Raw genomic sequence first — 26,096 nt, 5'->3', positions numbered from 1 at the left:
TCTGTTAAATATTTTACAGTGATGTTTTTAAGTGTCATCTTGATAGACATACTGTAAATTATGTTCCAATGTTGTTTACTCTGTCGACAGGTGAGCACTAACTACATGTGTTTGTTAATACGGGACTACGAAGACTATTTGTCATTAATCTTATGTTAAATAAAAAACATATTTTTCTGAGTTTGGAAATATAATTTTTATACAAAAATATATATTTTTTAAATCAAAATCAAAATATACTTTATTCAAGTAGGCTTTTACAAGCACTTTTGAATCGTTAATTAATATAATAATATATATGTAACATTTCAAATGCTTGAAAAAAATAATAATTTGAACAATTACGGATAACATAAATAACAATAACGGACGCTTCTATCGGGCCCTTCATGGACCCGATGTGGACTTTATGGCGTCCGTATCTTGGCTACGGTTCGGTAACCTATTTGGTGAAACCGAAGGTTTTGTCTGTGCGATTATGGATGAAGTTATCATGACGAACAATTACCGGAGGTATATTGTGAGGGATGGCACGGTGGACATATGTCGGGCGTGTCACACTCCGGGCGAATCCCTTAGACATATTATTTCCGGTTGTTCTCGTCTTGCTAACGGAGAGTATTTGCACAGACATAATCAAGTGGCCAAGATTATCCATCAACAACTTGCACTTCGATACGGTCTTGTGGTATCAGAGGTACCATACTACAAGTATGTGCCCGACCCAGTTCTCGAGAATGGTCATATCACACTGTACTGGGACCGATCTATAATCACTGACAGGACTGTTGTCGCCAACAAGCCTGATATAGTGGTGATAGATCGGTCAGAGCGCCGCACGATAATTGTTGACATCACCATCCCTCATGATGAGAATCTCGTGAAAGCTGAGAAGGATAAACAAATAAAATATCTTGACTTAGCTCACGAGGTTGTCGACATGTGGGATGTGGATACAGCAGTTATTGTGCCGATAGTTGTTTCAGCGAATGGCCTAATGGCCAAGAGCCTCGACCAACATCTTAAGAGACTCTCGTTAGACAGCTGGGTCAAGGGCCTGATGCAGAAGGCAGTACTCCTCGGCACGGCGCGTATTGTGAGGAAGTTCCTCTCTTTGGAGCCCTGACCACCGGTGGCTTAGACCCTGTTCCCGTCACTGGTTGGCCTCTGTATTTTATATTTTTAAATATAATTTATACATATGTTTGTATTTTATATTTAAAAATGTAATATAATATGAGTAAAAATAAATAAATAAAAAAAATTTGAACAAATATTGCCTTTACGATTTGTGTTAATTTATATACTAGTATAAATGTCATGTCCTTTTCAGTATTTAATAATCGTTATAAGAGGGTGCTTTGGCCACTGTATAAGAGTATGTATTAGCATATACCTATATTATATAATTAGCTAAACGATAATTTATAATCAAAACAAGCACATCGACATATATCACTTAGCAATTTTTATAAATGTATATAACATTATCATTATGTATTTATAAAATCTTGTTAAAGAAACGATCACGCGCTTACTTTAATTTAATTATTTATGCAAATATTCGAAGATATTTTTACGTTGTTAACAGCACTTAAAAATAGACGTGTTAATGAATGATAGCGTGACATATTCCCTGCAAGACTAAAAGTCAATAGCATGGTGCCGGAAATAGTCCCAGACAGCCGCTGGCTCGCCGATCGCGTTGCCATGAATGCAACAAATATTGTCTTATCTTAAAGCATTTGTTATAAAAGTTTATGAGAATATTGCATTTCATGACCGATAAAAACATAAAGTACTTTAATAGCGCTACATATTACACGAGTTTCGCATTTCGCTTAAATTGCAACTGTGTGTAAAAGTATCTCTGATATGTATTTAGGTTTATTTGGTGGTATATTATTACTTTTGTAATATCGGGTAGGGTTCAACCTGAATACATGAAAATGTCTAATAAGTATACAATTATACTTTCATTGTCATTGTTAGAATATCAAGTTGATATCATACCTTCATAAATAGTAAAAAAGAAACTTAATATAAGTAAAAGTGTATCGTAATAGATAAATAAAATTATGTAATAATGAGATTGGAATAAATTTATTTGTATTATTAGGTATAATAGTAATTAGCATTGTATTTCCGCGACCTCATCTCAACCAATAGGTGACATGAGCGAATGAGGCTAAGATAGTTTTTTCACTAAGCGCATGAATCAACTCCTAAGTACATGTTCAATTTAAACCACTGCAGCTACTCATACATGTTGTGGTGGTGGAGCATCCACTAGTAAAAACGTTCCCAAGAAGATATGACGTCAGAAATGGGCTGCTATTAAATATTTGCAAAATTATTCCGGATTGGCAAAGATTTGGTACAACAGCTAGGACGGTAGAAATCCTAGAACGCGGAAATCTTAATCTTATCCGATGATTGCCTACAAAAGTTTATAAGCCGTGCACGCCCCAAGTTTTTATATATTCGTATTTCGTTTTTATATAGGTAAAAGTCATATAATTTGTTGAAAAAACAAAAAAAAAATCATTAATTAAACCTTATATTTTATAAGCGTCGCCGACTACAATTTATTCGTATATTACTCAAAGTCACGATAGTTTGACCAAGAATAATTTTATATCGATTCTTAATACGTTGTTCAAGTAAGTTATTTCGTTATACTCTCTTAGATTTTGGGTTGAGAATTCTTGTAGAGTAAGTAACAAGGGTATAGAGTTCGATGACTTACAAGTTACATCCAATGGGTCTAAGTTGCTTCGTGCTTTATCAGCTTGCACCAACTGTTGCACAAACAGCTACCATTCAAATTGCGTAATGTTCTTCTTTTTGTTTTGTTATAGTATCTTATTTTGTTACCATTGTTGTTTACGATACGAATTTATATTTAAAAAACCACTTCGAAACTAAGTAACAAAGAAAAATATTTTCAATACTCCGTTACATTTTGTATCATTGAATTAATTGTAACCATTCACTTACAATATATTAAACACGTCTTACAAAAATACCTGTATATTTTCCAGCTGAACAAATATAGGTATGATGATAATAATTTAATACAAAAGGTACTTTGCTTAAGCTTACATTCTTAACACGTAGTAATAAATAATTGTTCACAACGCACAGTTAGTTGTTTATCTCTCAATGAAAACAGATTATGTATTAGACTGGAAATTTTCAATCATGGAATCAACAGGTAAATCAAATGTCATATTTATCCTCCGTAATCTTTTCTCCTGTACTTTTTGCTTTACAAAAGTTAGTATGAGTCAGGGATATCTTCTCAGTTCTCACGTATGTTATGAGTCATAAATAATCCCATAAGCACGTCTTTTGACAAATTAATATATGTATATGCCTTCACTAATAACATTATAGTAAGGTAGGTTGGTAAACGAGCCACCTAATGATAAGTAACTAATAATTTTCATTCATAGATCACCAAAAATTGATGTATTAGTAATTACTAGGTGGCTCATTAACTCTCCAAATTAGAACACTGACACATCTTTACCATCAAAAGGTTTATGTAATTAAGAGAATCTAATCTCTTTTCAGAAGATGATTAAGATTATTTTATTTGTAATCCAAGGTGAATAATCTTTATTTATCTACTTTTCAAAATCCTGTTCGAATTAGGTTAAAACATTTTGCTACCTTTGCCAGGAGGTTAAGTAAAGCGGTACCACAAGTAGCACGACTGGTATATGATATTTGAAACAAAACTTAACTAGTTTACCAAAGCAGATAACGTGACTCCTACTACCTGTCAAAGTTTTGATATCTCTGGAAAAAGATCACAACGTGATCTAGTAGCCTAACAAATAAACTTAATTTCAGTAACGGGGCATTAATATCGTTTTGATAATTAATGTTGCTGTATAGTACGTTCTGCAGCTTAATTCGGATTATAACAGATATCGATGTATGAATATTGTTTAAGACGTAAAATTCTTTATTCGAAGATACATTGAAAAAACTCTAAAGCCTAGTAAGGAAGAGTTAGTTTATTGTCAAACGTCGTAAACACGATAAGAATAAGTTAACCATATGAACAAATTTAATACTTCATGAAGTATAAAGAGGTAAACTACTTATCAAAATGAAGTTTATTTTTTTTAATTAATAATATCTTAATTCTTTTATAAAATAGCACTGTATGATCAAAAGTATGTTACTTAGCCATTGTAACTGGATAATAAGAAAGATGCACTTATAAAAACTTTTATTCAAACCCACCTGATGCGTCCACGTTCGTTAAATCCAATTTAATGTCGTCAATAGCACAACTCACAACACCACTATGTAAATTTTTTAATCAATAAAAGCTTAAAATATCACAGGTAAGAGGAATCAATTGCTAATATGATGACGTCAAATAAACGCACTTAAATCGTTTGTTATCAGTTAATTGTCCCGATAAGTCGCTTCACTCGACGTCCGACCTCAGTGCGCAATAATATACGTATGGCGGTGAAGGCTTGGCCACCGGCTTATAATAATTATTCGGTAAAAAGCCGCGGGCCAGGTTGTGACGTAGTTCGGCGCGACACGATGCGTTTACCGCGACTTCAATGAAATATTAATCATAGTTACCCAGTAGTATTACGAATTATTTCGTAATCACTTTTATCAATCAGTTTTTTCAAAAGTAATGTGCTGCCTGTATAGCATGTCATTGAGCAAAATGTCCGAGCCCTCATGGGACCGGGATACCCGCCGTCTTATTCAACGTGGCTATCATACGTCCTAAACAGACATTTTTACTCAAAACACGTTTAAATCGAGGCATTCACCCTTTAAAGTCAATTCGTACATATATACATTAGATAGTTTCTTTTAAAACGATAAAGACATAAAGTACTTTAATTTATGTTTTGAGGACGCTAATGATACAAATTTTAAATTCATTTTATAGTTTTTGCCTTTGTTTTATTTAGTAAGACTGATAGAATTTACTAGAAGATAACAATTTTATTATAATTCATGAGATACCTACTTTGCTGTTATCGTTGGATTTCTTTGGTACACTTGGAAGTCAAGTAATTTTATATTATGTTGCGTAATAGTTGAATATTAGATTTCATACAAATTACGTAAGGTGATTGTAAGGACATATAAATAAGGATGTATTTAATTGTTTGTAACAGCCTGTAAATTTCCCACTGCTGAGATAAGGCCTTTTCTTCCACTAAGGAGAGGGTTTGGAACATATTCCGCCACGCTGTTCCAATGCGGGTTGGTGGAATGCACATGTCGCAGAATTTCGATGAAATTAGACACATGCACGTTTCCTCACGATGTTTTCCTTCACCACCGAGCACAAGATGAATTATAAACACATATTAAGCACATATATTTAGTGGTGCTTGCCTGGGTTTGAACTCGCAATCATCGGTTAAGATACACGCGTTCTTACCACTGGGCCATCTCAGTTCATTTAATTGTTTGATATTTCCTTCATCTTGCTACTAAAATTACAGCTATTAACCCCTTATACATCTTACATGTATCTCTCTTTCATTTTGTGATACTCTACTTATTAATTGAATAAAATAATTTAATTTTTAATATGTTCTTATTTTATCTAATGTCAATTAAAAAGGAAAGCCTCTCCGATTGTCTGAGAAACTTTTTGCCGTTTAAATTAAATTATTGATACAACTTATCTTCTTTGTTTATTTATTAATATTTTTCCATATACTATTGTAATTATGAATAAACTTTAGTATGGCAATCATCCTTATACGAAATGTATACCTATATAGTATATAAAGGTATTAAGGCTGCATAATATATTTCGATTATGCAAAGGGTAAATACGCGAACTATGTGATTAAAATCGAATATAATATTGTGTTTTGTACTGAAATTTTCCCGTTAGTTGGGTTTTGTTCCTAAGCCTATCTGACCAAACCTTTAATTCGTCAATTATTTTACAAGCATTTACGTTCCGGTTCGAAGTTTGAACGAGTCAGCCTCTTAACATCTTACTTATAAACATTGCGATTTTCTCAAACGTTGTAATTGTAGGTTATTTATATCCCTCAACAATAAAATATTATTTTATGAACGTTTTTATTCAATATAACGTCACAAAAAAATCACATGTAAAACATTTTAATGAAAATAATAATTATAATTAATATTTTTTATTTCATACTTATTTTTGTTAGGATTAAAGAAACTAACCAAATTTGTATAAATTTTGAAGTTTTCTTAAACATAAAATGTCAAAAATACGACTCTACCTAATTGAATTCCCAATCGAATGCCTCAAATTCATTGAATCGTAATCGAATCGAAATCGTTTCTGCTAGGCGTTTTTCTTTCTATTCAACCAATAGAAACAGGATCCTATTGTGACAGTTTTTAATTAGTAGAATTGACCTCCAGTTACGATTGAGCAGATGTTTATTTTCCGCGGGAACTTATTCCCGACTCTATTCCGTTCACGTCAAAAATTAGTAGAATTTTCCTGTTGGCCATTGTCAAATTTATGTCTGAAGAAGGTTGAAGCTCTTACGATCAGTTAATTATATATAATTTTACGTTCGAATTATAGGTAAGTTATGAAGGTTAAACATACAATTCTTACATTCTCTAATAGTACCTAAGTCCTTAGTAGTGCTGACGTGTATATTGTCACGTACGTATGTGTGTACATATATATGTGATTATCTACATACATATATGATATAACTATCTTTTATACCCACATATGAAATAGTTGCTTATCAATTAACTTGTCGCTAACTTAATTACACCACCTCGTTCCAAATATTCAATGATCAAATGTAATGATCAATATTGGTCTTTATACTTTATTTCTGGTAATATTCCGCAACTATAGCAAGGAATATTTTGTACAAAATATTCCGTACGAAGTGAAGAATACTCATAGCAGTGACTGTTACTATAAATAACTATGTGGTTAAATATAATTATAATTTAATATTTTAAGACAACGTATATTCATTTAATTCATTTTCGCTGTGAAGCAAATGGTTCATCATATGGAAAGCCCCCTCGGCTTGATGACACGTATAAGTCTAAATAGTCATAAAAACCGTACCATTAATACACAGGATTCAATGTGTGGAAATTATAATGTTGTATCCCCTTATACAGAATCTAGCTTAGCTTTGCAACGTGGTGGTACCATCCCTTTTATCAATTATTCCAATAACTGATGAATGGATAGATAGGTAGGTAGGATTCCTTCTCCTGCTCAATGGTTTTCCAACATTGAAAAAAAATATGAAAATTTTTGTTTTGTTTATTATCGATTTAGAAAATATCGATTTTTTTTGACCCGTTAAATTTTGCTTATGTATTGCTAACATAATAAGTTAGTAAGAAGTTTGATTGGTTTTGAATTGTTTTTGATTTTATCGTCTGATATTTTTTACAATAAACAATATAATTTACACATAAACTAGGATAAATAACGTATGTATATTTTGATTGAAAACAGGAAAACATCACTAGGTAAATCTAAAACAATAACAATTAAACGGTTATATCATATGATAAATGTTATCATATAAAAACACATTTGTAGTAGATACAGGTACTTATTGTGTAAATTTCGTTTTATTTATTGTAAGAGTCCGCTTTGACTTTGATAATTTAATACGGGCTTTATCATGTGTGGCTTATTTTAGATTACAAAATAACTTTATAAGAATAGTGATACTCTATATTACTAACGCTGAAGAGACATCAAACTTCGCGATCAAAGTCACGTTTTATTATTTTATAATTGTTTACGTGCATGCATGTTAAATGTTTACATATATGTATTGAAATCTCGTAAGCCAAGGTGTTTTAAACATATAGATATGTTTCTATTAACATTCTAGAATAAACAAACGAGACAAACAACGAAAAAACGTTATTTTTTTTTTAGCATGCATTTCTTGGATTTAACGCGACTTAATTAAGTCAGTGGACAAGCTTTCGATAGATGAAGTTATATAGATTACAGGTAGTATTGATTTTTGCAATGACTTAGCGATGTTCATTAAACAAGAGCCCTGCTTTATGTTACGGCTGTCTTCCCTTCCTTTATAATAGTCTTGGGATTCGTGTCCGTCCATTAAATCCATTGTAATCTATTGATTTTCTTGTCGAACATAATATACGGTATACATGTATGCGTTGACATTAAATACAAACGTCAAAACATTACTCTTAAAACATACGTATTCATACGTATATACTATGTATCCAAATGTATAAGTATGTTTTATTATTAGAATATTTCCGTGTGGGCAGAAATAACATCAGTATATGTGACAAAATACGAACGTCTTCAGACTCCTAGAGCTGAAATCTATTTATACCCGGTGTTAATGACTTCACTCCAATATAATATAAGCATTACTTTGACATTTAGGTCATTCTATTATAGTTTATAACGTTTCGTGATTTTATTTTGGAAACGAGAGTTCACTGTAATCAGATTGTCTTTGCTATACATTTAGGAATAATCATTCTCGTGTGCTTAAAATCATAAGATTAATTAAATATTACTTATTTCGTTGATAATGGAGCCTCTGTACCTGAGTTTTCAAGTTAGCTTTGATGATAATAACACTCGATACCTACTTAAAACTTTGATACAAAGTTACTAGTTGTATATATTACGGATTGAAGTATATATAGTGTATGGTAATATATAAAGATCGTTTTTGACATCAATTAATATAATGCCAAATTGACAAGAGTTAAATACGGACTATGTATATCATTACACGTGAAGTTAGGTAACTTATGTATATGTATATATGTACCTACGTACTGGTTAGTACAGAGATGGCAAAATATAACTCATTTGTTTGGCTTCGTTACCGCTTGAGAGGATCTGTGCCAAAATTGAATATTTAATTAGCAAATGATAATTATTTCATACAATTTATAATATATTCATATTATAAACGTTAAATATGTTTAGGTGAACGTGCTTGTCGTATAATCATTCATAGGTGATCGTCTGTCACTCGCGACATGGAAATATCAGGTCAATCAATAGCGTACTATATAAAAAATGTATGGCCTAAGTGGTAGTAATACGTTTACGGACTGAATTATTCAGTAACGATGTAGAACATTTAACTATACTTGATTTAACTATGCTTTGATAAAAAATCTTCGACTTCATCACGATATATTATAAAACAAAGTCCCCCACGACTATTTGTCTGTATGTTCGCGATATCCTCCAAAACTATTGAACGGATTTTCATGCGATTTTCACTAATAAACAGAGGTATTCATAAGGAACGTTAAGGTATATAATTTATTAAGGGTTTTCTGTAAATAAATTGAAATAGAATGACAATTTTTAAACATATCGTAAAAAAGAACAAAAAATATAAATATATGAAAGGTAAAAATATTTAAAAAAAACTTATGTCCATCCGTTCGAAGCCATGATGAGCCGCTAGTATTAAATATTACACATACGTGATACTTACATACATACTTAATTATCAATACTGATATTAGATGAGCATTAATGAATAACAAAATTGAAAGAGGGAATTCCTTTTTTCACTACTACGAACATAGGTATGTACGTAAATGGTTTGCAATTGACTTCGCGATCAAAGTCACGTAAATTTATTATTTTATAATTATTTACTTGTAACTCACGTATGACGAGTCAATCTGCATCAATTATTATTTTTACATCAGCCGGTTATTATAGAGAAATACGCGGATAAAGATTGTTTTGTCGTGCTCACGTAGACCGGTACATTTATTTGCAAAAATGAATAAATAGCCAAGCCAAGAATATAATATTAGTGTATATTAATTAAACAACTTATGATTAAACATCAGTGTTGTGTTTTAGTATCGTTCTGAAACATGCATTTAAAGGGAAACCTTTGTTGGATAGAATTTTAGATATGGCACGCAAAGACATTTAAATACTGACTCAGTGGAATCAATTAGAGAGTGAAATGTAATAGGCTTACCGGACCATAACATTCAGCTTATTCTTGTAACGAAGGGTCCATAGATACAGCTCAGTAGAATGAATGCTGATATTTCGCTTATGACCTTCATACAAAAAATAGCATCTTTACATAACCACGCTAAACAACAGCATTAACAAATACGTGTAATTCACGGTTACCGACTGCAAAATGGTGTTTTGAATCAATTAGCATGAAATTGTATTTTGTCAAATATTCATCAAAGCATATTTTTTTCTTAAGTTTTTGCTAAATTTAAAGTATTTAAAAATTCACCGTGATTTATTATATTTTGTGTATAGTGCAATTCTACCGGTAACTGAGAATTAATACCGGTTAACGCGTCATGTTTAATGAAAGTGCTAACAACAAATTTGACTGCGACTTTTAAAGATGTAGGTCGTGATTTACCACTGCGACGCAACTCACGAGATCCGTTTCTGAATCAGTTTACGAGATGACTTTCGTTCCGTCTTATGACCTGAATTAAGCTAAATAATCATAAAGGAATAAATTCTGAGTATGTTTCGAATCCTTGACGCATCCAAAAATTACATAGTATGTAGTAATATTAATCAATCTGGTTATATGATTCATGAATAAAATCTTTTCTCTAAATTTAATTCATCAATTTACAAGCAATTAGGTCACAAAACAAACTCATATTATTAATTATTCTGGTATTATTTTGTGACTAATTCAAAATATTCCTCAAATAAATTTATATTACGTTAATAGATTAAATATTTGAAGCTGTGTCGTCAAAGTAATTACGTTTCAGAATGTATGAGTATACATTAGTTAATATCAGTATACTATTAAATATATATTATTATTAATTAAATTTTTGTTATTAATTAATATATTTATTTATATAGATAATACCAAATTATAAATGATTTTAGTAAATTGTAAAATATAATTGTTTCAATGTAAACTGATCATTAGTTCGAAAGAACATATTAAAAAAGTACCTAATTGCCTAATATGACGGGAGACCTGTACCGTTCACGATATAATTACGCAATTATTATAAAATTGATCATCAGAATTTTTAAAAATTCTTTTAATAATACTTTAAAATATTTTATATTGTTTCGACTACTTTTAAACTGTAAATTGTAAAATCTTTCGGAGTTTAAATGTGGGCGTTGATAAATAAACTATATTTCGGTCAATCACATACAAACTACAAAGCCTCGAGTCACGATACTTAGTATACATTTATAGCGATAACCGTGCCCTGCTTTACAATGGTTTCTTTACAGACATTTCCTCGCACCCCTGAGTTACGCCTTGAAATGTTACGACAATAATTAGCCCGTGGGTGAAAGCCAGGTAAATTTAATTTATGTTACCAATATAAAGTGATGGATAACGCACAAGAGATAAATTAATAAAATATAATTTCTTGTGATTTTTCTTTTGTTTACTTTTATTTCAACACATTTGAAATTGAACCAAAACACCGCTCTTACGATTTTAATGTTTTTTTCCGTAACTACATATATACAGCTTACGTGTGAATTTACGGGCCATAAATCAGTGTTGCATGCCATGTTTTATTATTGTACGAAACTTTGTGTGTGGCCTAAAGTTGGGATAGGCCATACTTACAGACATTCAAAGGGTACTTAAAACATATTTTATGTAGATAATACAAATCGCTACGCATGTTTTTTACTAAAGGTCGTAAAATTTTTGATGGTATATTTTCAGTTACATAATTAACAATAAGCAAAATACCAATTATGATTAGCTGATGTTTTCTGCTGGAAAATGAGACTCGAAGCCCATGAGTATCGTAAGTTCCGGTTAGCTTAAATTTTTGTGTTAAGTGCATACGCTTCTATCAGTAACTACTTGCGTCAAAAATAATATACATAATTTTAAAGACATATCAAAACACATCACCTACATTGTATAAACGTGGAATTAGTATTCGCATATTGAAATATAGGTATATAAATGATACCGCATTGATTATTTCTACAGAGAGATTTGGTATTAATCCTAATTTGATTATTTTTAATGACATTCGGGTTGATAAATTGTTTGTATCCGGTTTGATAATTATTGTGATTTTTGTGGTAACAAATTGTTTATTCGTAGAAGAATATTTATGTTAGGAGCGGGTAGTCCCGAAGAGGGCAGTATAACATAAATGCATTCAACTTGTCACCGTCGCACGAAGCAGACACTTTCTAAGCTATTGGGTCTCAATCTAAGATGATCAACGTAACCGTATTATATTTTCTGTACTTGTATTGGGAAATTAAATAATAGCGTATTGAAGAAATCTAACATTTTTATTTCTGATATTCCGCCATAATCACGCCCACCATGGACGACAACAGCCAAGAACATTTTAAAGACCCTTCTGATGATTCGACATATATAAAATTTAGATGTAAATAATTCATAAATTTCTCATTTATAATCCACTTGAAAGACTAACTTCTTGTTCTACTGAGTTGCGTGTCAGCTCTTCTCCACAGAATCCGACATTCCAAAGCGTTGGAAACTTTGCGTTTGAGTCACATTGTAAAATGACATTTCAAAAGAAATGAGCTGGTAAGTTGGAGTACAATTTGTATTACTATTATTTTATTAGATATTAATCGATCATTTGTTAATTTAATATTAGCAAAATAGATTCTAAGTCTTAATTTTTAAGAGTCTGTTGACAGGGAGTAGACTAGATAAGCGTTATACATAACAATTATTAAAAAAAATAGAGATTTTAATGACAATTTTTATCTAGAATTTAGTTTACAACAAACAACAACAACAACAGCTTGTAAATTCCCACTGCTGGGCTAAAGGCCTCCTCTCCCTTTGAGGAGAAGGTTTGGAACATATTCCACCACGCTGTTCCAATGCGGGTTGGTGGAATACACATGTGGCAGAATTTCTATGAAATTTATCACATGCAGGTTTCCTCACGATGTTTTCCTTCACCACTGAGCACGAGATGAATTATAAAGACAAATTAAGCACATGAATCAGCGGTGCTTGCCTGGGTTTGAACCATCTTTAAATCATCGGTTAAGATGCACGCGTTCTAACCACTGGGCCATCTCGACTCTTTATTTTTTATTTAGTTTACATTCCGTTTTAAAAATGAACTAACTAATAATAACTTCACTTTTACTAAATTAGTACTTGCTGTTTTGGCTGCTGCTAGACAAATATTAACTATTATTTATAACAAATATTTCATATGTCAAGCCCACGAATTTCTATTTAATCTGTCAAACAAAATATTTTAAAAACAAAAAATAAAAACTATAAAAAATCCCTTTGAGAATGATGCTCCTCCTATTAAGCTAATTTGGTACAATTTAAAATTATTGTCTTGATTAGGTCATAACATAAGTCAGATCCATTGGACGTAACTATGAGGTAATGATAGAGACGAAAAATATGATATGTGAATAGGTATATGTTGTGATTAAAAACAAAATATGATCTAAATGAACTTATAACAATATAGCTTGCAGCATACAATTTTGAATATCTACATTACCAAATATTAGAGCTACAATAGATAAAAGTAACGTAAAGTAAGTTTTGTAATTATTAACTTAAATTATTTTATGGTGTGAATTGTTTGTAGTCATAACTCGTTACACAGGATGCGATATGTTATAATTATGTATATAAATCTTGAATATATTTATAAGATCGCAAATCGATTTATTATTTTTACGATCGTCATCGATAAAAAATTCGAACTGCGTCCTTATTAAACCCGGAAACATTGCGAATTTCGAGGACGAATCATGCAAATAGGATCGTGTTGTTAACCGCCAAAATTGATCTTCGTAACGAGTCGCCTCTGTTGATTGTATCGTAAGGAATAAAAATCGATTGTTCACTGAATATAGTTTTAATTTATTAACGTCTTGCGCGACTATTATACGAATCAATTTATCGCGACGAGTTTTATTATTAACATCGACATAGCGACTGTTTTGAAATTTGCTTCTACAACTTTATTATAAGTTACACGTGTAGGCAGATCAGAGACAATTTAAATATTATAAACACTCCATAACTTTTAAAAATAAAAAAATGTATGAAATTCTATTTATCTCTTTACTAATAGATGCTCTTTTTGTTAAAGTCCTGATAAAAGTATTTTATTGCTTACAACAATAAATAATTATTGTAAAGAATACATAATGTATAAAAGTGAGACGAATTGACCATGTTCTTTCATGGACGTATAATATTATGCGTAAATTTAAATAAATAAATATTCATTACGATAATATTGACCTTTTGACGAGGATATTTTGAAAAGAAAAAGTTTGTTTTTGCGCGTTACATTCGTCTTTGTCATTGGGTCTCACCAGACTAAGCTCATGCTAATAGAGGCAACGTGGGGTGGCCGGTACGGACAATAACATCCAGCCTGTTACTAACATTTCCAAGGTAAGGTACTACAAACGGGAGTACTATTCAACTTAAGATGTGATGACTGCTGAGAATACCCGTTCGCCAGCTGCACTCAAGTCACGAGCTGTTGGTTGAAACGAATGGATTTTCGCGGGGACGATTTCGAATGGCGCGATCAACTGTGACCGAACACGATTAGAAATGTCGCTGGCAACATTTGATAAGCTCATAGTTTAATTTTCTATTATTATAAACGATTATTTTATAATTTATATAATAATACATTTTTAATTAAATATTTTTAGGAATCTTTTGAGGCTTCAGATCTCGTGGACTAAGTAGTAATTAAAGTCGCTGGGCGTTTATTCCAAACAAATCTCAATAATAACCCGGATTTATGAAGTTTTCTATAATACACTCATCTCTCTTGGGTTGCCGACTGCCGCCCTGTTGGTCTTACAAGGGATTATAGAGAATGCGTCTGTGTTTAAGTTCAAGCTTGTGTATTTAAATGTCTCCTAAAAGACCGCGGTGGTTCTAGGTGGGGTTTGGTAGGACGATATTAATATAAAAATATGTGAAGGATTCACTAACCGATGTTTTCGCCGAGTTTTTGGTAATACTTCGTACTGCAGATCCTAGTTTATTTCACACATTTATTACTTATATAACTCAGAATAACAAAAGAAACTATTGGTTCGAATATTATTGACTCGGTGGTAGGAATTTTATCAAGTTCGTCTGGGTAGTTTCGTCTGCATAGTACCATACACTTCTCACATATTGTAACACCAAACATCAATGTTTCACACTGTTGTGTTCCGGCTTGATAGGTGTGCCATCGAACTACAGGCACAAGGGTTGTAATATCTTAGTTTCCAGGGGACATTGGCTATGTAAGGAATGGTTAATATCTAACAGCGCTACTGTTTCTTGTCGGTAATTACTTTTGAGTAGGGCCAATTGCTCCTCCTCCTATGTACATTATGAAAAGAAAACTAAAATGAATATGCTATTTACTTATCATTTTAGACAATTAAGGTAATATATACTGTAAATTATCTGTGATATTTTATTTTGGCCTATAATTTTTCATATCTCCTAAAACATGGAATCGGATTTTTTGGTAAAACCGTACAAACAAACGTACAATCTCTTCATATTTATAATATTAGTATAATTAGTTGTGGTTAATAGAGTAGACAATTTCTTTCTCCGAATCTAAAAATTTGTTTCTACAACGAATCAGTTATACTCACTTAATTTTTTTAGTTCTTTAATATTTTCGTCAAAACGATACCTAACGACAGCGACGTTTTAAAGTATGCGTATAATATTATTAGTTTTAATATATGCATATAATTCTGATAAAGTGTTATTTGGTTTTTTAATATAAAAGTATAAGTATAATTAATTCAAAAAGCAACACAGACTTACTTTAGACGAACAGTCCTTCGTAGTGTATATGCTTATATAGAATATAACTTTATAGCAAACTTGAAGAAACACATTTTTAATACCAAAAAAAATTAATTATATTTTACGGAAATCCTCACGTAAACATGATATTTATATTTAATAAAAAATCTGAGCACTATAATCAATTAAGTTTATATCACTCATGACATTTGTATTCACAGTGCGTCACTAATTTACCACAATAAAAATATCATCAACAGATAATAACGAATGGTGATGTATAAAGTCATTACGGTTTTATCTTCTAGTATCACTGGGACCATAAAATGAATTTAATAAAACGCGATAGTGGTAACGACACGTAAAACCCAAGTAACGTTATGACTTCTAGAATACTACATTTCTAAATCCCTATTGTTGCACACATCATTGAGGAAATTGCAGGGATTCACTTGCGTCATAAAATGCTAAAGAGATTTGTACCTACATTCAAGGTACGTATGTATATCACGTATGTATGTGTGCGTGCCATCTTACTTATACCTGTGTATAACAATGTTTACGCTTGTAAAATATTCTTAAGATATTTATACTATTGTCGTATTTTTAATACTAATTTGATCTTACAATAACCTTGTCTTAAGACATTTATTGGGTTGCCATATTTCTTTCTTTATATTTTTTTTGTTTCTAAATATACAGCGGTCACGATATAAGCATTTAAATGATCATTTTATTATTCGTATATTTTACTTTATAAATAAATAATTTATATATTTTTTAAATATCAAACAGCTTTTAATTGCAGGAATGGCTTGCAACCTGTTTTGAAATTTAACAGTACAGGAAGTTTAACGAGTAAGCTCTAACAGACGGAGCGTCAATTTCTTTGATGCCTCGCAGACGGACTCCATGAATAATTAAAGCGACTAGATTGTCACTTAGCCTAACAGGCAGCCAATGAGGCGATTACTGACGAAGATAAATTTTCATTTCTTTTATTGAACATTTCATTTATAGATTAAAAATAATAGGTCGGCATATTGACGTTTGTTTCTTGATAAAATCATTCATTGTGATCATTCAATACTCCCTTGGTTTACTAAAAACCTTTCTTAAATATTTTATTATTTCACTTTAATATCTGTTAATGTAAGAATTTCGTTTAAAACGCCAGAGGCATTGGAAGGGTGACCATACACAACATTTATCGTTTATGTTACCATGTAAAGGGCTATTTTAACAAAGAGAAGCCGTATTCCCCCTTGAGAATTTTTAGTTTTTTATTGATCAGTGTATTTATAGTCTGTCTATATATAACAATAACTTAATATATCTAATAATCATTCTTTAGTTTATTTATTTCGACCTAAGAAATTACTGAGTCGCTTTTTTTTGTTTTAAGTGCTGTGTAAAAAGGTGATATTACTTTTGTAAACTCTTTTTAATTATACAATTCTACACATTTATTATTTTTATTATAACTGTAAGAACTTTTAATATGCTTTGTATTTAATAAAAAATATATAGCAATATCATCGTTAACGTTTGACACTACTTAATAGTCCTTCTTTTTGATCAATAACGTAATATTTGCAACAAACAAATAAATAAGTGAACATAAAATGTTAGTTATGCATTAAGTACTAAGCCATATAATTTTAAAAGAAATATAATGAAACAAGTAATAAAACATGACATATCTATATATTCTGTACTGAAATATGAACATGTATTATGCTTATAATTTTAAAACTAATTCTGTAGTGTTAGTAACGATGTTTTTTTTATGGAACAAACAAGCACGGGCGTCAGTAAGCATAGAACAATATAAGTGTAATACATGAACAACTACTTCCTAAACGATGATAATATTCTCAATGTTAACGCACAACAAAAGACAAAATAAACATTGTCTTCTTAACATTCGTATTAATCATTTTGTAGAAGATTAGTATTACAGCAGTATAATTATTGCCGCCTTTGTTTAAGTGATACACGATAATCGATTCTTTTGTAATAGAAAAATCACTGGTGGAGGAAATTCATGTAACGTTTTTGCTAATATATTGCTAAACATTAGCGTTCCAACTAGTTCGTTTTACAATAATAAATATGCAGTCTACAGAAATAAAAGAAAAAAAAACTACGATACATGAGTAAAAAAAACATATGCAATGCATGCGCAATGACGAGCGCCATTGTGATCCAAATGTTACTGCACATTCTGTAATCGTTTACACTCTGAATGATGATAGTAATAAATAAAACAATTCATGTATTTGTTGTTGTGAAATTGTGTTTACGTATTCGATATTTCGCCTTAAATTGGCTGAAAGAGTGCATTCTTGGGACCGAATAACATTTCCCATGGTAGACTAAATTTTAATTCTTTTCAAAGTAAATTTAATGCAGGTCAGTCACGGTGCTCCCATATTTACACTAGCAAACGCTTAGCTAACACGCTACACCCATTACTATCGTCGGAGAATGCGTCATTCTTTTTCACTGTTTTGGCAGCACTCCATAAATTGGTTTGCTCTTGAATCTCAGCGATTGAGATAATCAGCTGGTTTCGTTTAGTTAAAACGAACTGCAAAATGGTGAAGGACATGCCGCTTGAAACCGAGGCCAGCAGGTTAGCATTCGACAGAGCGAGAAATCGGAAAACAACTGTGTAAATGACCAGAAGTAACTGGTTCCAACTGCTCTAGAGCTTCTTTTCACTTAAATTTAATAGGATAAATTAAGATACGTTAAGTCCTGGCTCGTGACCCTCTTTAACAACGATGTCTATCTCCTCGCACCGTTCACATTGCAAAAGGCGTATGTACACTCATTGTGAGAAATAGATACTGCAATTCATATTGGATTACCGCCTCTTAGTGTGGTAAGAGTGTCAAGGTACGAGACTTTAAATAACACAATGCATTGGTTTTTAATCCATACTTTTATATATTTATCAAGAAGTCGTATTAGTGATTTGTAATAACGTGAACGACGATTGATAGTGACTAATTGAAAAATTAAATGATAAACATCTTTATTCCAGTACTACTGTTTTAACTAATTAATTCCATTGGGATTACTTGATTAAAAAATTAGCTTGACGAGAACCGGACACTATAAACATGCCCATTCATGATGCTGGTGACCCTGGGTGTTAGTGACGCGGAACTACAATCTCTCCTCTTAATGAACTCTTATTACTTTACAGTTTCAATAACGTTTTAAAATTTATTACCTTTATTATAAACTTTCTTACATTGTCACACGTCTTAAAAGTGAAGTTTGAAACTAGGATTAACAACATTGTCTCTTCCAACATATATGTAAAGTCTGTTATATTTTATAAAATAATTCCTAGTGTTTCGTTTGTAAAGTCAGTTACTATAAGATCAAATACATCTCCTGATCGTTATTAAATGCTTATATGTTAATGCTAATGCAACTTAACGATAAAATAAGTCAATTAACAAGAAATTATACCTGTTTGATGACGGTTTCTAACGTTCAGAAATGACGTTTTTACTTGATAATTTAAACGATTATTGCCATGAATAACGCTTTAAAATAGATTTGTTATTTAAGAAATGATTTCAAAACGGGAATAGGCCTCCAAGATATCGAATCACAGTTCATTAGAAAGTGCATCGCGAGAATAGCTCACCTGCACCACATGAGTTTTTCCAAAAGTCGTAGAACTTGCTGCACGAACACATTTCGATCGGGCGTCACTCCTCGCACAGGCAAATTTATTTTTAAACTTCACTTCTAAAGTTTCGCAACGTTTCAGTCAGTACGCATTCGGGCGATTTAGTTGTTGTTGACTGCCGGGAAAAACTTCAGATGCCTAGTAAATAGTGACGATGTAAACAAGTCAGTGTAACGGCTCAGATCGCGGTCGCCATTGTACCGTTGGAGCGTAGAAAGCTAGAAGTGCGTGTCCACGGTTCTGAACAGTCATCGTACTGGACGGTACGTTCGAGTGGACGGTCGTGATCGGCAGTAGCGTCGCACGCGTATTCAGATACGAGAACGCGACGCGACGTGTAACCGATGCGGGCGCCCTCCTGTGACTGCCGCGCGTACGAGCCCGCCAACGGCTACACCGATTGAATCGGATATATTAAACTAGAGGGAAATAGACGAATTTCGCTTCGTGATGAGATTGTTACCGTTGATGAAATTGACGGAGCCATATTAAATCGAATATTTAATACGCGTGAAATTACAATTTGAGTTTCGGAAACGTACATCATCGTAAAAATATCACGCATGGGTCCTATTAAATAAGTAAATTAACGTTATTTAAATGTCATTTCAGGGAGCTCATTGTTTACTTGTTATATTACAATTGATTAACAAATATTTCCATATAAAAGAGTTCAACGACATGGAAATCAATCGAATAGGTCTATATGACGGACACACAAGGTAATTATTTACTCATTTATTAAAATCATTTATTATAATTGAATTGAAAAAAACGGGAAATAGCCAATAACTTTATATTATCATAGATGTAATAGTAAAGGTGAGTTACGAAATATATATATTTAAGACAGCACTGTCAGTTTGTATAATTTTTAACAATTATCTAACTTTTAACGGAGATGCATAAAAGATTTTATAATTTATGAGATGACACGTTGAATATTATTGCACAAGTGGTGCAACCTTCGTTCACCGAATCAAAAGTGTGTCGTCAAATATTTTTTGTTACCTCTCTTTACGGTACTCTTATTAGCGTGTGGTTAGTTTTATTAGGAAAATTTTAAAAGGTATAAGCAAATAATTCAGTGTACTCTGCTGAGATACATAGTATTTGTCAAGGAATATTGAGTTTTGATCATTTCCATGTATGTTTTGATTATTTATCTTTTAGGATGTCCAAGTGTAGTATAATTTGAATAAACACTCTTTACTACAATTTTTTAGATGTAGTCAGAAAATAAAAAGAAGTAAAAAATATGATTTTAGGACCCACGGAAGTAAAATCTGAAAAAGTACAAAGCAATCTCATAAAAGTATCTGTTATAAGATTATCGAACGCATCTTTGGGATTTACGGCATCTAAGAAGAAAATGTTATTATTGGATCTCCTTCTAAACTTGAAATATGGGTCATAAACACTAAATTATTATTTACATTGCAGGCGGTTTTTTTTAATGAAAGGTTAAAATGGATTTATGAACTATAAAAGAAAATTATTAGTTGAAGTTATTTTGTTTTCCTTTGACCGACTGGATTTTATCTATGATTTAAAAAATTTTGTTAAATAAATTCAATCTAGTCCGTAAAATATTATTTTTGTGCTAACTTTATCAATTATTATACCTTTATAAATTTATACCTCTTAACATATTAATTATACATACTTACAAATGAAGAAAAGATTGATAAATCAAAAATAACTAAAGGATTAACTACTATTAATAGTAAAGGAAATTAGTGAATTAATTTATTATTAAAAAAAAAACCTTTTTTAGATTCTTCTTTATTTTTTATTTTTAATTAAGGCCCCAGACTACCTCGAGTATTTCAGCGGTATAGGTACCTCGCAAGAAGAGTTTGAAGTTTTTGATATATTTTATACTATAAAATTATGTTGTCTATAATCTTAGTAAATAAAGATCTATATTTAATAACTACCTATTGTCAATATACATCATGATATGCAACGAAAGAGAAAAAAGTCAAGAGTTGGCAATTCACTAATATTGTATAAAAAATTGTTTTGTGTACGTCTAATGTTAAGGCGTGAACGAAAGCCTTACATTTAAATATTTACAAAACTTATACTTAGTAGTTATTAATTTGCTCTAAATTAGAATGTTTTCACGGGAAATTAATTAATAACAATTTTTGATTACCATTACATAACTGATGATGAGTAAGATTTGTATGTATGTGTTAGTATTTTCCAAGGTAAAGTTCTGACACGATGTCAAACAAATATGTCACTTGTTTGTACTCGTATGTACCGTAATATGTACAATTATTATATATACCTGAGGCTTTTAACTAAAAACTCACTACTCGTAATCATTGATGTACTCAATTGGTCAATGAACTATAAAACTTAGTAATACATACTCAATATATAAGTATATTGTATATATGTATGCTGTGTGGTGAGTAGCAAAAAATAAATTTTGAATTATATTCACTTAATGGAACAATTTTTATACGGAGTAAACAAATATCTCTGAACAAAAATATTATTTACGTTCTTGCTATAAATGTTAATTTGTTAAGGCTTACTTATTCTGCGCGCACACAAATAATATCATGGCCTTTTTTTCCTACGAACAAATAGTTTTTAATTTATGATAAGTGGTATTTCATTGCCAATGCATTGTTGTCAATAACTAATTATGTCACCGTTGCAGACGGCTTAATTACTGAGGTAATAATAATACTATAAGCGTTCATATTGCTGGCTGGCGATCAATCGTCTAGGAAAATAATCCGATACAAACCATAGACAAACTGTCTATCATGAGTATGATGTCTGTTTTTTTTTATATCAATACTGTTTTTATATTTACACGCATTTTAAGTTTGTTAACCCTTTGCGCCCGCAAATATGTCTACAGGATACAGGATGAAAACCGATAAGTGTGTAACAGCATATGGAAAAGAAATCGATGAAATTTGATATACAATTGACGAATCCGTTGAAACTTAAAGATTAGCAGATTATTAAAAATGGTGACTTCTACGGGTTCCTTTAAGAATGACAAAAAAATTCAAATAACGTTATACGTAAAAATCATTTGATCGAATTTTAAACTAAAAAATTGTGTGTATCTTAATATGACTAAAAGAAAGAAAAAACGAAATTACAATAAAGGTTAAAATATATAATATGTATAGATTTAATATCATGATGTTTCCTTTAGACCAATGTCGGCTACGGATATATTAAGGAGCATTACTGCTTATGCAATGCGAAATCTAATATGTATTCCCTCAATCTCTTAATTCTTTAGATGACTTCAGATACAGGACCAACGGCATTCATGCTTTTCGACAAACGATAATCTAAATACTACCAATTTCCAGACTCCGACTGCTAATGACAGTCCCTTCACTGAAAAACCCAATAACTTTTTAATGACCCGAACTGGGATTTTTGTCCAGAATCTCGTGAACTTTGGCCTCGTCGCCAGCCATTATAGAACAGCAAGGCTATCAATGACTTTCATATACCGATACAAAATAATGATAAGTTGTATTTTCCGTATTCAATAAATACGATTATTATTTTAAATCGAAAAATTAGTGAAAAATTGAAGGCCTCTTAATAAAAATATGTTCGATTCGATCATAAGAAAAAATAGCCTACGATCAACTAATCGTAATCGCGTACGCAACACACAAGGTCGTATAGACATAGTTTGCAATTATAATTCGACCGCTTATAGAAATAGGGAAGTGTTTAAGTTGTGGCGTAGATGATGATCGTTGAACGTAAGGCTACACCACACCCATAATTATTTATAAATAAAATATACGGTAATAATACTAATAATGTAATCAATATCTAAAGAATAATTATTTTTTTTATTTGAATTGAGAGCCATAGTATCCATATCCTCCTTGTTTATTAAGGAATAAAATTGGAATGACAAGTTACGGTTTCTCCAATTTAGTTACGAGTTTCAGATTAGGATAAATTCTAATTTAAATATAATTAAATGCAGATTTATTTTAACATCTCATCGAACGGTGTAATTATAAGAATAATTAGTTTTACTTTGTACGCTTAATTCATTTTAGATTAAATATCATCTATTTAATGCAAAATGTTAAGAAAGAAATATAATTAGTAATTATTAATATTAATGCGTCCTATATACTTAACATTATTTTTTAAGAATATTGTTTATAAACATTATCTAGACGCTATTATTAAAATATTCTTTCCCATCAATATTCAAGTCAACTAGAAAGCAGGTAGGTATATTTTTATAAGAAAGTTTATTCAACTACTTCTGTTTATTAACCTGTTCGAATAAAAGATATATAAATATTAATGTGCTAGCTTATGACCGCGGCTTCGTCCGCATAGATTTTAGTTTGTAATATTGATTGTGCATTCTGTATTCGGGTATGTTTTTTCAGGTAGGGAAAACCTTACCCTAGGTACAAAAAAATAGAAAGTAACCTACAGTTTTTGTGTGATTTTCATCACAAACAGGCAATTCCCAGTTTAACATTTATGCTTATCACAGCTTACGAATTAGTAATTTACTCCATAACATATATTTCGTAAAGTAAAAGTAAGTAAAAGTAAAGTTTTCTAGTCTTAATACATAATTTACTTCAAGTATTTTCTTAAGAGATTTTATTTGTTTCAATCTATCCTTATCAAAACGCCTGGTCTAAATCAGCAAAGTGTGGAGCGAAATATTTATAGTCTTAAAGTGTTTATAATTCTTTTTTATTTATTTTATGATTTTGAACATTTTCAAGGTCATAGATTCAAAATATTTTCAGTTCTATTATCATGATAGTTTTGCTTAGGACCGACATACCTAGTATATTTCAACTACGACATCGTTCTAATATGTATGTCAAAAAATTTGCAACAAATGAACTTACTGTAACGATTGTACACTCAAAGAAATATTATAACAAAATTTGCTTCTGAAAAAACTACAAACAAACGAAACTCACCTACGTATATATAACTATGATAAATATATACCAATGTCTTTCCTGCTACCTTATTTTATAAATATTTGGATTGATAGTAAATACTTATTCATTAACATTGAAAATCCGAGATGTCAGAGTACACCTCCAGTGAAGTACCGATAACCTGAGATAGCGCAGTTCATTGTCGTCACATACTATAATATTGATTAGTGTACTGTTAACGAATAAATATGTTGTGTCTAGCCTTGCACTCAAAGAAGATGTTTTATATTTTAATATTCTCTTGTTTATTCTTGTTATACCCATGTACTAGATGTATTAAGTTACTGTCTATGTGACAGCATATTCGAAAAAAATATATATTATTTGAGTTGGTATTTTAAACGTAGATAATATCAAGTAGTTTTAAAATATTTTTAGTAAATTATAATAATTATAAGCAAGATTACGCTAATTGTTAATAAAACTTGATGTGTCGATAAAAAACACATTTTTAAGTAAATATTTATAATATTGCTGTAAAATACATTACTAAAGTAATAAATATTAAGATATTAAACTGGTCATAATTATATTGATCTAGAAAGTGGGAAATAACCTTATCGCTGCTTCAATAACGCTGGTCTCGTGATTATAAATATTCGTAAGTAAATAGGTATTAAATACGCCTCGAGAATTCCGAACTAACAATGGTAAAAAGGAATATTTATGGTAATGCATGGCTCTTTGCTCGTGTAACTGTCATGCATGCTCTTGAAATGTTCTAATGTGTTTTAATAGTTAATTTTTCAAGTGGATGTAAAAAGAAAACTAAACGAAAGATGCGCCTACGAGTTTCAGGGCTGATTTACAAAAACATGATAGGTATATACATATGATCCCGTTATATATAATCACAATATCAATAAAGATCTAATCATAAAATAATATTATCATTTTTTTTAATCCTCCTCCGAAACAGGATAGTTACAAGATATTTGGACTATTAGGATAAGGGCTGGCGGGAAGATGTATCACAGACGTGGACACATAGGTTAGTTCGAAACTAAATATATTTATATTTTTTTAATCTTAAAAATAACAATAAATATGTTAATTATAGTGTTCCACTTTGAAGGCTACTTTAACTATAAGTGGAGTAGCGCAATAATATATATATATATATTTTTTTTTTAAATACTCTTATATATATATATATAAGAGTATTTAAAATTGCACCACCTATACTGTCTTCCAAACACAATCCTCTAACCCAAGGTAGTCAGGAAGAAATGGCTAATAAGCTATAAGGCCGCTTTTTGTTTCATCATTAGCTTATTAGTCTGTAATGGTTTGTAATTTTAATTGTGGTGTACAAAAAGTGATAAAAAACATAAAAAAATAAGTAATATGTTGTTACATTAAAAATTATTTTCATAATTCTAACTTTTTTTTATAATTATATAAAACGTCAAAAAAGTGTCAATTCGCTAAATTCCGTGCCATTGACCCATTTCCCACTTAATTTATGTCGGTGTTGCTAGTATAACGCTTCGACTTGGCATTTTCTAAAATTTTAATTAATAAAATAAATTTCATTTATTTTAAAGGTGCATT

The 26,096-nt window shown here is 30.9% G+C and overlaps 1 protein-coding gene across 5 annotated transcripts in view; it reads right to left on the bottom strand.

The window, feature by feature from the left end:
• Window positions 1–26,096, bottom strand: part of LOC124534379 (extensin-like) — a 61,597-nt gene that overhangs the window by 11,469 nt on the left and 24,032 nt on the right. Inside the window, exon 1 of one of the 5 annotated variants that reach the window (XM_047110189.1) lies at window positions 19,501–19,800. The exons of the other annotated variants lie outside the window; for them this stretch is intronic. Within the exon in view, the coding sequence (XP_046966145.1) occupies window positions 19,501–19,552 (52 nt within the window). The 5' untranslated portion in view covers window positions 19,553–19,800. Of the gene's footprint in view, window positions 1–19,500; window positions 19,801–26,096 lie in introns of those variants that run through there. 5 annotated transcript variants of the gene reach the window in all.

This window comes from Vanessa cardui, chromosome 12, assembly GCF_905220365.1.
Source record: "Vanessa cardui chromosome 12, ilVanCard2.1, whole genome shotgun sequence".
Classification (NCBI taxonomy): Eukaryota; Metazoa; Arthropoda; class Insecta; order Lepidoptera; family Nymphalidae; genus Vanessa; species Vanessa cardui.
The sequence above is the reverse complement of the archived record's forward strand: the minus strand, read 5'-3'. Positions and strand labels throughout refer to the sequence as shown.